Source organism: Mus caroli, unplaced genomic scaffold (assembly GCF_978045245.1).
Source record: "Mus caroli unplaced genomic scaffold, Mus_caroli_1 scaffold_11, whole genome shotgun sequence".
Taxonomy (NCBI): domain Eukaryota; kingdom Metazoa; phylum Chordata; class Mammalia; order Rodentia; family Muridae; genus Mus; species Mus caroli.
In genome coordinates, this window is record NW_028227266.1 from 65178239 (window position 1) to 65194371 (window position 16133).

Genomic DNA, 16133 nt, shown 5'->3' on the forward strand with positions numbered 1-16133 from the left:
TTGAAGCAGACATGAGCCCAAACAGAGTGAGCTTTGCTGTCTGCCAGTGTCACCTTGCTCTCTGGGCCATTCAGAAACTGGGGACAGATTTCATCTGAAAATGATACCTACCGAGGAGGAGCCGGTGCTCTCACACCTCCCTCCCCTTGTGCTGCTGGCATCCCGGCCTACAGCAGAGCCTCAAGCACGGCTGGTGTGAGGCAGCACCTCTGTGCCAATGCCATGTGATAAAGAAGACAATGAGCCACGGTGGCACCAAAGGACAGCAAAGGGGACAGTGGTCCTAAAGAGACAGCTGTGCACATGCATCAGTGAGTGGATGGGTGGCTGACAGTGTACATTCATACAAGGGTTAGTGTGTGGATGAGGGACTGAGACAGAGCCCCACTTGGTGTTTAACCCAGCCCTTGTGGTCAGTGGCAGTTGTTCATCTGTCCAAGAGTGCCAGCTGAGTATGCCGGGTGGGGGGAGAGAGGAGCCCCCTTGCTGTGAGGCTCCTGCTGCAGTGTACCAGAGAGCATTGGAGGTCAGTAGGCAGCTTGTCTCTTTTCCTCCCATCTAATCTGTGTCACAGGCTGCTTCCTGTGGACTCAAGGAAAAGGCCATTGCTGACAGCCTGCTCAAATAAGGTACCAGGCAGAGAAACGGGTTTACCAGTGAAAAGGCGGGTGCTTGTCTTTCCGAATCTGAGGGAACATCCCTGATAAAGCTGAGAATCCAGGCATCATTTTATTGAAGTTTTCATATGAAATTGGTTCCCTAGGAAAAGATTCAAGTCTCTGGGGGGCACCGGAGACTTCTAAATAAAGATATGCCCTTAATTCTGGACTTGAGGTAGGAAGGCCCTGCTTGTGTCTCTAGGCTTTGTCCTAGTGAGAAGCAGTCTGCAGGCTTCAGTTTATTGCCATTGAGAATAATGCCTTAACCGGATCCGGACCTTTGACAGCAGATTTGCTCTGCCTGGAGACTGTGGGAGCACTCTAGTAAGATGGTGCCCGACAAACCGACTTGTCTCAGGTCTGTAGAGATGCAGATGGACTTTTACACCATTCTGCCTCTTAGCTGGAAACCTGCATGCTTGCTTTGAGTTTTTGTTTGTTTGTGTTTTTATTTTCCTCTTCTTGATTCTTGAAGACTAGTGTTCCTTATCTGTAGAGCAGCCAGCCATTGGGTCTCAGGGCAGGGATTTGGTTTGCCTTGTAGAGACTTGCCTGTAGAGACTTGTGTATTTCCTTAATTGCTGGCCTCATTCAGTTAACAAATACTTGCCGATTTATGTCCTTAATCAGACTCAAGAAAACATAAACCCTCTACCTTCAAAAACCAAGCTTTTCCCAGATGTCCATGAACACGTGACCTTTGCCAGATGAAGCTCTGTGTCTGCCAAGCTCAGTATTTAGCAAAAAACTATGTGTTGGACATTTATTGGGAGAACAGGCAAAAGGGGGCCTGGAGACCATTTGGTCTTCCCTTTACAGATCTGGGAAATTAGAGCCCAGTTTTCTCTGGTCTTGCTGTCAGTACAGGGTTAGTAGCTAACCCACCTTCCCTGAAGGCGGCACGTGCTTGCTGAGCTATGCCTGCCAGTGGGAACATCGTCAGCACAGTTGGAACACTCCACTGGGTGATCCACTGGCTTTCCCAAAGATTAGAAGGCATTACACCAGGCCACGGCTTATGTGTGTGCCCTGATTCTGGGCGAGGCACTGCCACAGCTCAGAACCTGGCAGCATCAGGAAAGTCCCTCAGCAGTCCCCAGGGCCTTGGAGGCTATGCCTGCCACATGTGCCTGAATGTTGTTCAATGGAACTTCACACACTTTCGCTGTGTTTGGTGGTCTGGCTCCTGCTGGCATGCGGTTATCTCCAAGGGCTCATTTTATCCTCCTCATAATCTGTCCTTCACACTTCCCTCCATCCGGTTCCCTACTCCTCTCCCTGCTTCAGCCATGCTGATCTCACTGCTGTTGCACACCCCCTCGAATGCTTCTAGTATGGTGCCCTGCAGTTTCTTGGATTGTAGCACTTTCCATATGGCTTGCTTGGCTCCCTGGCTGGTTTCATGGCTCAAGTGTCAACCTTCTCCATGACATTTAGTTTGGTTATCCCCACCCACCCCACAAGCCTTCTCTTGTACCAATTACTGTCTCCCTAGAATAGGGGTTCCATGCGAACAGAACAGAAATTATCTTTTTCTTGTTTTCCATTTGGGCAATAAATTAAGGAACCTGTGGATAGGGATTGGGAAACCATGTCACAGAAATCTGAAAAAAAAAAAAAATCTGGCTGCAGATAAACGAAGGAGTCTTGATTGTAGATGGCAGCCAGAGAAGCCTGGCTGAGCTTGCCCACCCCCTGTGAGCTGTGCTCATTTAGCCTGCTTGCCCATCCCCTGCCTAGAGAGGGAGGCTGCTGGGTGAACTGAGAGGGCCGTGGCCACAAGGTCTTGGCAACTAAATTGAAGTTGACCTGGAAGTCCAGACTCACGGCCAGAAAACCTAGTCTCATTTTTGCATCAACTAATAATGGTTCCCTATCTAAGCACTTTCTTTTAACTATGGCTACTACTTTAAATAGTGGCTTTTTAAAAGTGATGCTTTTTTCCCTTGTGAGAAACAGGAGAAATAATAATAACTATCAGTCATGCAGGGACAGGAGTGAGTTTTCTAGAATGGCTTGTGCATCTTGCACGGTCTGGCAGTGAACAGCCAGGGAGACCCTCGCTTCGGATTCTCCCCGCAGCCATTCGCAGGTTCCTCGCCAGCCTAGAGAGCATCCCCGGCGCTAAGGCGAGCCAGCGCGCTGCGATGGGAGCCGCGGGGGCGGGGCAGACGTTTAAAGAGAAACCCAGAGGGTTTTACACGCATCCTCTCCTTTAATAGCGCGCGCGCATCCTCAGTAGGAGCCCGTGGGGTGAGGTACGCTTTGTCTCCCCGGTGCAGCCGAGAAAGCTGAGGCAGCGCACACGCGTGCGCGCGGCGGCTGATCGGGTATCATGGCCGCGCTGCGTTCGGCGCTGAGGCGCAGGTTCGGGCAGGCGGCGCGGAGGCCGAGCAGGCCGGCGGCGCTCACGTTGCGGCAGAAGTCCACGTGCAGAGTCTGCAGCGCGCGCCCGTGCGCGGCCACGGCCGCCAGCGTGCGGTTGGTAACGCGCGCGCAGTTCTCGAGGCGCAGCGTACGCAGGCGCGGGCAGCTGAGCAGCAAGCGCGCCAGGCAGTCGTCCGTGACGTGGCCGCAGCCCGACAGCGTGACGGACGTCAGGTTGGGGCACCTGTGGGGAGAGCGGGGTGACACGGGGCTGAGGCGCAGCAGAACTCCTTCACAGGAGACTGCAGCGAGTCCGAGGGGCTAGGGCTGCAGCCAGGGCCCCCGTCCCTTCATCTACGGGATCCGTTATCAGGGGTCTTTGAAAGGGACAGCTGTGTGCCTTTGATCCTCCCCGAGGCTGGGATCCGTGCGTGACAGGGACTCTGTGGGCGGACAGGTCTCCTGGGGTAATGGTTAGTGACTGAAAAACCATAGTGTTGGGTCAGACTTTCAGCTCTTGGGTCAGCTTTTGGGTCAGCAGCCTGAAAGCCAGGGCCGCTGGCTAGCGCCAGGCCCTGGAGTTAGTACAGTCTAGGACTTATTTGTAATGTGACCGACCGGACTATCACTGAACCCAAGTTGACTTCTGTATGGTAGAAGAGTTGGACAATGTGTAGCCATACACTTGTGAGGACTGGGGTTCGGGTGAGCAGAGCCCACTACTGGCACAACCCACTTTCCTAGAGCCCAGGATGGTCACGTGGCTTCCTCCTTGGGCGGAGCCTCCAGTGGGCCTGGGCCCTGTGGTCGAGGAGCTGAATGTGGATTGGAGGGTCAGGTTCCTTTCCACACCACCCTCCCCTTAGTGCCTTGCCTGCACCTAGCTGGGGCAGCTCATCTCCCTGGTGCCTGGGAAGGTTTAAATTTAAAGTGCACTGGACTTGGTACCATTTCACACGCCGAGCCCATGCCTCCCTCATCATGCACGCTACACCTACTACACCAGTTTTGTGAATGAGGAGACTGGCTCCCGGTGGCTCAAGTGACTTGGCAAGTTACTCGTAATGGTAATGGTTATGAAGGTGCATTTAAGCCCTCAGCATATTGCCTGATCTGGCCTTAAGGCTTAGACTGAAACCCAACTAAGGCAGAAGAATCCAGAACAGCTGACTCTTACACCCCCAGCTCATTTTACCTTTCTCTAATTACTGTCACTCCATCCTCTGGTCCTGTGATACAGATTTTCTCATTTTGCAGAGAGAGGTATGAGGTGGGCGTTTAAACATTTGGTCTAAGGTCAGTGATACAATATCAGAACTGGAAACTCAATACCTTTGCACTTTATCTGACACTGGGGACAGGTGCTTAGCAGATCCTGTAAAAATCGAATCTTGCTGATTTCAGGGATTAAACCTGGTTATCTTCCAGCAAGAATGAACCACTGTGGGATTGTAACACACACACACACACTCTGCCCATAACCTTGCAGCCTAGTGAAACCCATCAAAATGGCCTTGTCTGGTCTTGTCAGAGCCAAGCCCAAATCCAACTTGGGAAGAGAACAAGTGAAAGGCAGGCCCCTGTAATTACTTTCTGTGTGAGGCCAGCCCACAGTGGTACTAACCCTAGATGGCAGCAGCTAGCAACCACCCACGCTTCTTAGCTAGCAGGGAGCTCTTTCTCCTCAGCAGCTGGCACAGCCATGTTGGCCATAACTTCCCTGCACAGGAAGGTGTGACCGACCCATTTTGTGGCTCAGCCTGTGCATGGGATTGGGGGGAGGAGGGAGGGATGTGTGGCATCAAAAGATCAAATAGGGGATTTTTCAGGGCATCCCCTATTACAGTTTATCTCAAATTCAAATATAACTGGGTGGTGCGTATCTTACTTGCTAAGATCTGGCAGTCCTACACTGGCACAGCACACTATGTCTCGGAGTATCCCTTATGCCCTGACAGTTGAAATCCATCCCTGAGTGCTGTGCAGGACAAGTGTGTTCCCCAGAGGAGACGCTCACTGCTACTTTGCATAGGCTTTGCTTCAGCTCACCTGAGCACCCTAACTCTCCTTCCTTAGCAGCAGTTCTCAGGCCTCGGTAACTGCATTCTTGTTTGAGGAATGGTGTTTATTTTTGGCCAAATTAGAGGCCTGAGCCAACTGATGCCTTTGGGAGCCTGACCTTGAAAATCCAGGCTCAGCTGAACCCAACCAGGCCTTATGGCTGCCAGTGAAGACAGCTGCTCCAAGGAGCCGCTGAACCCAGCTGAACTCAACTTCATTTGCCACAGCAGCATTTTAGGAACTGAGAGTGAGCCGATTTAACCCAACTCTTGGGCACTGGTTGTCTGCCTTGGTCTCAGTCTGAGCCATATTGCTCTTGGAATGCGTGCTTCCCAGCGCACCCCCCCCCCCCCCGAACCAGGGCCAGCAAAGCCACACTGCTCAGGGGCAAGGTGGCCTACCTGTTGCACACCTGCAGGAGGAAATCATTAACCAGGCTCTCGTGCTGGCTGCAGATGCTCCTCTGGAGGGCGCTCTTGAGCCAGTCCTCGATGCTGCACACCTGCACACGGCTGGAATGCCAACAAATGGACAGGCTGCGCAGTGCAGGGCTCAGCCGGAAGTTGTCTTTCTTGAGCTCTGCGAGAGAGTGGAAGTGCAGCAGGGGCCAGAGGGTGGGGTCCTCAAACACATCTCGGAGCTGGGAGCAAGTCCTGGAGAGGCTCCTCCGGCTGTCCTTGTCCAGGAAGGAGAAGAGGCACAGCAGACACTCCCGATTGAGCTGGGTTATGTGCATGGTGAGTGGTGGCCTCACGTGAGTGCCCAGCAAGGGTCTGACCTGCCTCCTGCTTCCTCCCCAGATCAGGACTGGTGGACATATATGGTTGAGGAATGGTGTTTATTTTTGGCCAACAACTGGTGCTGAAGCTCGGGGTGGGGAGGGCGGGTGTCAGGATCCAGACTTACTCGAAGCCATCTGTGGTTCAGCTTATGTTCAGAGGGCCTGAAAGTCCTGGCAGAAGAGCAGCCCATTGAAGTTACAAGTTTTCCTTAAAAGGGATTTCTTTTCCTCTGAGCTGATAAGTGTTGAGCACAGGGCTCTTGGCTTTTCCTAAGGTGTTTTCATTGGAGGTAATTAGCTACCACAGCCCTTCCTGGGCTTGCAGCCTTTCTCCCTAGCAGGACAGTGAGTATTAGCTGTTATGTATCAGAATGTGTCGGTGCGGCTCCTCTGCTCATCCTTGCTAGGAAGAGGCCATTCCTACCTACTGAGCTAAGGGAGGTGCATGCCCCAAACTGTGAGTGGAATCTGAGGATCACGCTTGGTACTTTAGCTCAGGACACTGATGGCTACCTTGCAAAGATGAGCTGTCTTTAAACCCCAATGGCAAGGCCCAAATGGCTCCATTTTTACTCTGAACTGTCATAAGATTCATCTGAAATGTTATTTTAAAAGCAAGCACGTGTGTATGTATGTGAGACAGACAGACAGACTGGTACATGTGTTCTTTTTGGTGGGTAATTTGCATAGTTTCATTATCTGTCCTAGATAGCATTCCCCAAAATGTGAGGGTGGGCAGTTTCTATTTTTGAACACTTAATTGAAGTGTAAATAACTGGAAGTGAACTGCAAGTCTGATGGGTTTCAATGCTTGCACACAGCCCCCAGCTGCCCTGCTTTTTAGGAAGCTGTGCTGAGACGGGCTCCAGCAAAGTTAAAGGTAGGCACTACTGTGCTGCAGATCTGGAAGTATGAAGCTGCTCTAAGTGCATACAACTTGGTGGAAACCTAAGACTACTACAGCTTCCCCTGAAAGGACTCCACAGAACCCCTTAATGACTACTCCCCTTTCCTCCTGCCCTGTAGGCTACAAGACCAGCCCCCGCTGGCTGTTGCTCTGTCATTTCTTCTTCTTCTCCTCCTTTTTTTTTTTTTTTTTTTTTTTTTTTTGGCTTTTTGAGACAGGGTTTCTCTGTATAGCCCTGGCTGTCCTGGAACTCACTTTGTAGACCAGGCTGGCCTCGAACTCAGAAATCCACCTGCCTCTGCTTCCTGAGTGCTGGGACTAAAAGCAAGCGCCACCACCGCCTGGCTTGCTCTGCCTGGAAACAATTCACAGAAGAGCCCAGCTGGTGAGGCGGGACTAGGATGTGATTCGTTCTGCAGTCAGAACGAATGGTCACGTGCACAATGGCATCCTCTTGGCATCATACAGACTACTAAGTTTTAATGGCCAATGATCTTGGCATGGCCACCACTCCCTTGAGGGCTACTGCCCAGTGGTGACAGTCACAAACATCTTTCCTGTGCTGTGGCATCTTCTCGGGGCTGTCAGAAGACCCATGCTCTGGAACCAGTTCTTACCTGAGCCTTTCCAAAGCCTGGGCAAGAGGTGACTTCAGCAGTTGGAGGACCATGAGAGAGTTTAGGGGACAGGGGAGGTTATAATGGGGTAAACCAAAGAAGTGAAATAAATCTGAGCAGGTTCCACAGGTGTGACACACGACACTCAACCAGGGCCAGCGCATATGACTGGTTTAATTACATCATCTGTCACTACACACTGAGTAGAATACAGTGGATAAGCTTAGGGTTCTCCACCATGGAGAGACTTGTGTTGCCACAAACTGTTTCTATCCCCACCTGTGTGGGAGGACTTGGAGTTTCCTGTTGCCATGGCTGTGGACAGGATATGCGTGAGGCCCTGCCTCAGCATATGCTCTGAGCAAAGTTGCATGCAGGTTAGAACACACGTGGGAAAGCCCTAGACAGCACAGAGAGAAGCCTGTAACCGCTGCAGTAAGGCTAGATTTAAAACAAATAGGCACATGTACTTCATCATGGGTGTTCAGATGGGCACTGTATATGGGTGCAGTCACTTTCTCAGAGAGTCTTCATGGTGTCACTTAGCCATTGCTGCTGAAGTAAAACCAAGCAATAAAGCTGCTACAAAAGTTCCAGAGATGATTCATCCCCTTGTGTGCCAGTGTGGCCTGTCTAATGACCACTCTCCCCACAGCCCAGTCTGCTGCTGTTCCACCTGGCCTGACAGTGCCAGCTCTGTCTGCGTGTTGTGTAAGTCATTACAGTTGCCCAGTCAGAGGCAAAGATATAAATGCCAGAGGAGCCTGGATTAGTAGGAGCTGTGTGCAACGTTAGATGAGACTCATTTAGGCTTAGCTGGGATGTTATCACAGTTCTGATATATTAGAGCAAAGCATTCAATCCTCCATCTGTGGCTCAAATCAGCAGACTACTAGAACTGCACATGCCTCTACCTCATAGAACTCAGCACAGTTCCTCTTCCTGCACTAAATCTAAGCTGTAGTGCTTACACATGTCACAGCTTTGTTGTTCTGCATAAAGTTTAGACCCGTGTTGTGCGAGAGAACCCTATGGAAAGGTACTTGCAATGCACTGTCCTGTACCCAGCCCTGACATAACTAGTGTGACCAAGGACACACTAGTCACATGGTCGTTGTACTGAGGGATTCAAGTTAGTGTATTAAGGTGCTGATCCAGTATGTGATTTCTGTTCTGAGAGAATGAAGATTTCTCTAGCTAATATTAAAGTGGAATTGAGCCACATCTCCATCAACTTCACTGGCCAAGGAAAGCTACCAAACTTACTTTTAATAGAAAAAATAAGATTACTAAAAAGTCTGCATGAAGTGCACTTTGTCCCTCGAGGAGGTAGATGTGGAACAGGCTGTGTTGGAGTTGTACACTCTGACTTACAGGTTTCAATACCTGCAAACTCAATCACTGGCCTCCAGCATTTGCCACTAGCTGCCTTCTTTAAATGGTCCAAATTTCAATTTGGGTTGAATCCAAATAGTGCTTCTAACCTATTTCTGTGAACAGTATTTTTTAAGCTACTGAATTTAATAAAAACTATTCTTGTTCAGAGACAATGCTTTCACCTGGTTCTGCTTCAGGCAGGGAGTGAATTAAAACCCAGAGCTTCTATGACTCCACTTCTGCCTGGAAGTCAGGTCTGGAGGGTAAGATCTCACCTTTGATGGTCAGACAGATCCACACACAGGACATACCTCTACCATGCAGCTGAATCGCAGGGCTTTTAAACACTTATTTGCACTTGTCAGTGTTCCTAGCCTGTCTGCCCCCAAGAAAATATTAAAAGAAGACCAGAAACAAGAAATAGAGCAATTCTGGAACTTTAGCACAGATGCAACGGAACTGACAGATTTATTTAATGCTGAGAAACAGCAACCCTGAGACACAGGCAGTGGTGATGGCCTGGTCTACTGACCTTCAGCTACTACTGCCTACAGTCAGAAGGAATTCCTGAGCAGTCACTGTGAAACCGGTGGGCCACAGACCTGCACACACGATCCTCACGATGGAGTCGCTGACCTGGCTGCTATGAAGACGGCAGTCAGGGTGGCTCTCAGCATGTGAGTATAGAGCAAATGCAAATGTGCCTCGGTGAAAACTGAAAACATTAATATAAAAAGTCAAACAGAACTAAGTTCTGGAAACTACATATAAAAATTGAATTATTACAACTAAAGCAGCCAATCAAAATGCCTGCTGAGGTTTTCTGGTAGAACAACAACAAAAATTAGTTGGTGCCATGTTGGGTAAGTCACTACCACTGACCAAACTAAACCCCAAACTGGAAATTGAAAAGTGCATACTGAAATTTGACTCTCGGATCAAGTATTTATGGAAAATGGAAATGTTGTCCGGTGTAGTTGATGAATCGTGGTCAGGAGGTATTACAGTTTTTCTGCTCCAGCTCTGGCCTGACGCTCCACATAAAACAGGATGTAGGCCTTTGCCTTCCCAACGGTCTCCTCATCAGTCACTGTCACAGTGCTGTCATTGAAATGGAACCAGCGGCCTTCGTGGACTGCATATGCTGTGTAATGTCCAGAACCAACCCTGTAAAGAAAAGGCAAAAAGTTAAAAAAAAAAAAAAAAAAGACTATAGAGTAAAATAGTAAACACAAAAAGGTCTGGGTGTTGCATGCCTTTAATCCTAGCATTTGGGAGACAGAGAAAGATGGATCTCTGTGAGTTTGAGGGCAGCCTACTCTACATCGTAAGTTCTAGGGATACGTAGTGAGACCCTGTCTCAAATGATGAGAAAAGGCTGCAGAAGTCACAGAAGGATCTTTACAGCTGAGCAGTGTTAAAGGTCATCAATTTTCATAAGCACAGTAATTAGAGAATAAATCCTAGAGATCTCTAATTTGAGATGCTTAGTTGAGCTCTTATGTTTACCTTCCTCTAAACCCACAGACAAGGAATATATTGACACTGGGAAACAATACACCAACTGACCACAAAAATGAATTTAGAGAACAAAGAAGATGGCACTGAGCCAGTACAGAAGCTAGGGAGCTGTGGACATGCTTGTAAGCATTTGAAAGCATAAGAGGAAGCCTCTTGTCTAGTGAGACAAGAGCAGGTGGCCTGGAGACCTCTACAGCTGCTACAAAGATCCTTAGCATAGTCTTGTTCTCCCATGTACTGGGAAGAAAACAGCGGTGGGGGTGAGGCTATATGACGCAGTCACGGTGGAATCCATGCAGAGAGGCCGCAAAACTGTCCAGTGCCAGCAATGTCAGGAAGACACTGCAATAACCCAGCTATAAAACAAGAGTAGGATGTCAAGGGAAAAAAGGATAATTATTGCCAAATACAAAGTTGCCAGAGGACTGACAGGAAGGATCAGACAGACTGGAAGACAACTCAGCAAAATCTCTATCTTTAGCAGGGATTCCAGGAATAAAAAGTGAGGCAGAATATAAAAATATTTCCATTAGTAAAGACACTAAGAGTGTCTCTGTTAACTACTAATGTGGAATATACCTGACTTTTCTTATGTCCATGGAAATCCTACAAACTTAGAAGCAACAGGATGCTTATAAAGGAGTAGGGCTCAGTCTCCTGCCAGACTCAGAGTTTTAACAAGCTGATGGAGCCACGTCTGCAGTGAGGGAAGGAACTGTGACATGGGTGGTGGCCTGCCCAAGTACACTGGTCCAAGTTTGAAAGTAAAATAATGATTCTTTATCAGACCAGAAATGAAAAGGGTACCCAAAGTACAACCCAAACTTCCAGGATGGAAAAAAAAAATCAGATGTTATTTGGCAAAACTAAAAACTAATCTTTAAAAGTAGATGACAAAAGTATTTCAAATATTACCACCTCTTCAATTTGAACTGGCTTAAGGAACTGATCTGTAGTGGTACATAGAAAAAGATGGAGCACTCCTGATTCTCCTTCCTCATGCTTCACAGCATCCTCGCAGCATCCTGCACCCCTATAATGACTGGGACAATTGGTGTGTAACTAGAAATTGCACACCATCTTGTATGGCTACCAAGTCCTCCCAACTCTGATAAGCTGACAACTCACCCAGAGCCATGGTGTACAACCACAGCAGCGAGGTCATACAGGCAACTGTCTGGACCACTGTTCTCCGGCTACAGAAAAAAAAAAAAGGGTACCCCAAGGGCTCAGTTAGGAGCAGTTGTCAAGGGCAGCCCAGTGCCTACTTCTCTGTGAAGACTTCCTCCCCCGGCTTCCTTACCTCTAGTAGGTAGCACTTCATGTCCAGGCCTCTCAGTGGAAATTGAACGTATGTATCGACTTTGTTTCTTAAATACGCTGTCCAGTGAAACCTTTTCAGGTGCAAGCACAGCGCCTGGTGACAGAGTAGGGTGGAGACTGAGAACCGACTCCAAGGTGACTCACCTTTCAGTGCCTACCCAGAACTACAGGCTCAGGATATTAGGTGCCCCAGTTTATCTTCTGATGACACCGCTCTCTTCCTGTGTACCTTATAAATCATCAGAGGTTTCAGTTTTGACTGCAAACCTCACAGACAAATCCAGAACTGCTCATGTAATTTACCTGAAAATAGACCCTAACTGAAACACATCACTGACCTTGGGAAGTTTTTGAATCCAAAACTTCTTTGTGGACTTTTGTTTCTTTTTGCACTTATGGCACATATACAACTCTGTCTCATCAAGTTCCTCTAGGTCAGTGAAGCTGCGAAGACAATCTGTGAAAAGATTGGGGGTTGACAGCATTATAGTGAGGTGGCTTTTATAGGGCACTGTGAAGAAAAAGACTACTTTGAAGTAAAATGACCCAGGTCAATTCTAAAATGAACATAAGAGTGTAGACAGTTAATCTCAGTCCTTTGTTCCCTAGATAAGGCAGAGCTTCTATATTTCTTTTAAAGATATTAATTGATTAATCTGTTGTTTGGTAAACTGGCCAGCCACCTAACTCTGTAGGTGAGGCTCTGTTCATACATGGTCTGGCTGCTTTTATACTGCAAGAGAAGACGAAAGACCTCTGTGCTCACTGGGCCTGTACAGCAAATGTTTCTGAACTCCTGCTACGGTTAGTAACGTAGAATCTGTCTATGAAAGATACATATCCTGTGTGGAAAAATACAAATGTTTCTGTACCCAACTCTCAAAACAAGAAACTGACTCTAATACTTGAGAAACCTGAGTCTACACCATGTCTGGTAGAGCCGTGGAGTGGAGACCCGTGCAGGTGCTTCGTCAGATCCAGGTTACTAACTTCCTCAGATTCTCCCTGATCGTGGCCCCCAGCTGCTGGGTATTTAATCTCTTTACTTTTTTTTTTTTTTTTTTTTTGGTTTTTCGAGACAGGGTTTCTCTGTGTAGCCCTGGCTGTCCTGGAACTCACTCTGTAGACCAGGCTGCCCTGGAACTCAGAAATCCACCTGCCTCTGCCTCCCAAGTACTGGGATTAAAGGCGTGCGCCACCACTGCCCGGCTCTTTACTGATTTTTATAAACTGTGCATTCTTAAAACAGTGAGCTTCCTTGGCAACTTGGGTAGCAAGTGAACTTGGCTAGGCAAGGAAAAGCAATGATGTCACTGCTCTCAGGAGTTTCAGGTTAGTTAGCCTTAGTCTCCCTGCTCTAGGGCCAGAACTGATTTTCCCTAAGGGCAATGTCTAGCTGAGCTTAGGTGTGGCCTGATACTTGATGGGCCACCATGGAAACCTAGACCCATGCATTTGGCACTGTGCTTTTGCTCCATGATAGCAATACCTTCGAGTCACATATAGGTTCCTGCTCAGCTTCACTTCCTCCTCTAAACCTTTCTCAGCTTTCTCTTCTTTCCTCAGCTTGATCTAATGGAGCCTATTTATCCCAGTGGTCCTCAAGGCATACTATTTCAACTTTACCCTTCCTAGAGCAAGCCTCAACTACTAAACCCAATCTTGTAAGTAATATAGAGGATGCTGTATCCTCGGGGTCTCTCTAGTTCCACTCACTGTAACCACAGAGATCAAGGGCTACAATGCAGACTGGCTGGCACTATGACACCCTTTAGATGGTCACTATGGTGCTCTCAAGTTCTGAAACTAACCATGGGTGTTTTCACCAACCAGTGTATACCGCATCACTGTAAAAGACTGGTTGTGGTAGGGTTTAGAGGATGTGGAAAAGTGGCCATGGAATGAGGAATACTACAGTTTTCATATTCAGCATTACTGTTTAACACTCAGACTAGGAGAAAAGAACTCAGCATGATAAAAAGCCAGATGAACATGCTCTGTTCAGTCAGAGCAATGAGGCAAGAAGTAGAAATAAAAGACAATCTAAAATGGAAAGGAAAAATTAAAATCTATAAATAGAGTGATTTTATATGTAGAAAATCCACGAGTTTAATCAAGAAGTTAAAGTACATGGTCAGAAAGACAACATTAGCAGGACGCCACTTGCTTCCAAACTTGAGAGTCAATGCAGTTCCAACAGAATTTCCAGCAAGGGGTCTGTGAGAAGCTGTACTGACAACTCACAGCGTCCAACACATCAGCAAGAGGAAAGCTGACCCCACCCAACTGCCCTATAAAATTAGTCAACAAAATGGTGAGGAATCAAAGACCAGAAACAGCCCTCATAAGTGGTTCACACTTGACAAAGAGCAGAGGCAGCGAAGCTTTGGAGAAGCAGTACTGGAACTTGGATAGCCATGTTCCAAACAACTCAGATGGGTCAAAGATGTCATTACAAAACATGGACTCTTCAAAGATGGCACAGAACCAGTTTAGATGGCTCTTTAGATGGCAGTGGCTGTAACACCAAAGGCAGGTCCCAGGAAAGCACTTACAAAATAGATGGTATGCAAAAGATACTGTTAGAATTGAAAAGACAAGATACCAAGTCACTCACAAACACGAGTGCACTTCCATACACTAACAATGCATCAGCCATAAAGGACACATGATGATTCTATTTGCAGTAGCATAAAAACATAAACACATAGGAACATGTTAAAGCAGCAAAAGACTTGTAGATGAAAACTGTAAAGTATTGATTGAAAACAAACATGAAAATTCTCCCCCTGGCTGTGGATTATTCCAGCATGGACAGCACTGTTTTTTAGAGGGGTAACTAATAAGTTATTGCCAGTCTCTTTTGGTAATGGAAATTGTTGCTTTCAGGAAGTTGATGTCTTAGATCAGTGGTTCTCAACCTTCCTAATGCTGTGACCCTTTAATACAGTTCCTCTTGTTGTGGTGGCCCCTAATTATTTTACTACCTCAGAATTGTTACATTGCTAATGTTGAAAATTTTAATGTAAATATCTTGTGTTTTCCAATGGTCTCAGGTGACCCCTAAGGCCCAAAGTGGTCTCAACCCACAGATTGAGAACTGACTGCTTTAGAGGTAGATACTGAGATCTAAGGAGTGGATATCGACATTTCAGAGCAACTCATTTGCAACTTTTGGAACTGAAACATAAAATGCACAGGATACTAGCTGCCCCCCATCTGCCATGCCCATGGCTAGTACACCTCAGCAGCCATGTGGGAAGGATGAGGCTCCAGCACACTTCACATAAGCAATAGCAAAGCAGGTCTATACACCAGCACACCAGCACTCTGCCATAATCCTGTGTAAGCGTTCCTCAGTACAGCTTGTCCTGTTCTCTGCACTGGCTCCCAGTGTCTCCTTACCCTTCCTGTCCTCTTAAGATGCTTACACAGTGACTAGCCCGTATTTTTCCTCACCTAAATTAGAAGCAAGAACAAGATTAGGAAAAACCAAAATGCACTAGAAGGTATGAACTGGTAATTCCACGGTGACTGTGAGCGGTAGATGCTAGACTTGATGGCTCTGACTGCTTTAAGAACTCTATTCATTGCCTCTCCTCCTCCCTCCTGTTCAGCTGGCTCAGGAGCTTCCCATCTCCCATGACAGATGTGATCGTCATATTATTACAGCTGCATCAGGTCAGAGCTGAGTAAAGGGACAATGGCAGGACCTGGCTGGGGGATCTGCCCATTGCAGCAGCCATCACTCTGCGATTTCCAATAGCTCCCTTCCCTTAGTGTTCCAGGAACCCCAGTACTTTATCTCATGGCAAAACAGAAAACAAGCCCAATATGCCCATCCCATAACGCCAGCCTTTTATGTTTTAGGTTGTTTTGTTTTGCCTTCTTGAGACAGGGTCTGTGTAGCTCAGGCTGGGCCAGAGCTCAGGAGTGCAGCTGTATACTTATCATACCTAATCTGTAAACCATTTTCAAGTCACAGTGTTAAATAGCCAAATCTTTAACCATGGTAAAAATCTATCAATAGCCTAAAGGATGATATCTTCTTCTGGGTTTTTGTTTTGGCCAGTTTTCCCCAGATTCTAAACTTACAAGGTTTCTTACAAAAAACAAAAGCAAAAAAGGTGTGTATGTGTCGCACGCACATGTGCATGTCTGTCAGTTTGTGTATACACTCCTGTGTATGCGCACAGAGGCAGGAGTACCACCTGAGATGTCATTCTCAGGCATGTCACCCACCTCCTTGGAGAGAGTTTACTTTTTGGCCTAGAGTTCACTAACCAGAGTGGCCACCAAGTTTTAGAGACCCTCCTCTGTCTTCCTCCCCAGTGTAGGGAGCACAAGTATGCCTGGCATTCTTACATGAGTTCAGATTTCTACCTCGGAAGTGTATAACTTGTAGGCAGCAATGTTAGAACTTTAAAAATTCTGCATTGCAAAGTAGACAAAAAGACATTAGTCATAAAGAGATTATAAAGCTCCCGCACCCCCACACATTTCAACTGTGTCATAGTTTG

The 16133-nt window shown here is 47.4% G+C and overlaps 2 protein-coding genes across 4 annotated transcripts in view; both read right to left on the reverse strand.

Annotated features, from left to right (window-relative positions):
• Window positions 1-37: 37 nt before the first annotated feature.
• Window positions 38-6908, reverse strand: Fbxl22 (F-box and leucine rich repeat protein 22). The gene is made up of 2 exons (XM_021171887.3): window positions 5489-6908; window positions 38-3270 (listed from the first exon to the last, which is right to left on the reverse strand). Exons 1-2 carry the CDS (start codon window positions 5821-5823, stop codon window positions 2895-2897), a joined length of 711 nt encoding a protein of 236 aa, XP_021027546.1. The 5' UTR covers window positions 5824-6908; the 3' UTR covers window positions 38-2894.
• Window positions 6909-9198: 2290 nt separating this feature from the next.
• Usp3 (ubiquitin specific peptidase 3) overlaps window positions 9199-16133 on the reverse strand; it is a 78592-nt gene continuing 71657 nt past the window's right edge. For all 3 annotated transcript variants that reach the window (XM_021171884.3, XM_029481108.2, XM_021171885.3), the window contains exons 12-15: window positions 11952-12070; window positions 11594-11707; window positions 11419-11486; window positions 9199-9936 (exon numbers count right to left, since the gene is read on the reverse strand). In XM_021171884.3, coding sequence (XP_021027543.1) covers window positions 9771-9936; window positions 11419-11486; window positions 11594-11707; window positions 11952-12070 — 467 coding nt within the window. In that variant the 3' untranslated portion in view covers window positions 9199-9770. The remainder of the gene's footprint in view (window positions 9937-11418; window positions 11487-11593; window positions 11708-11951; window positions 12071-16133) is intronic.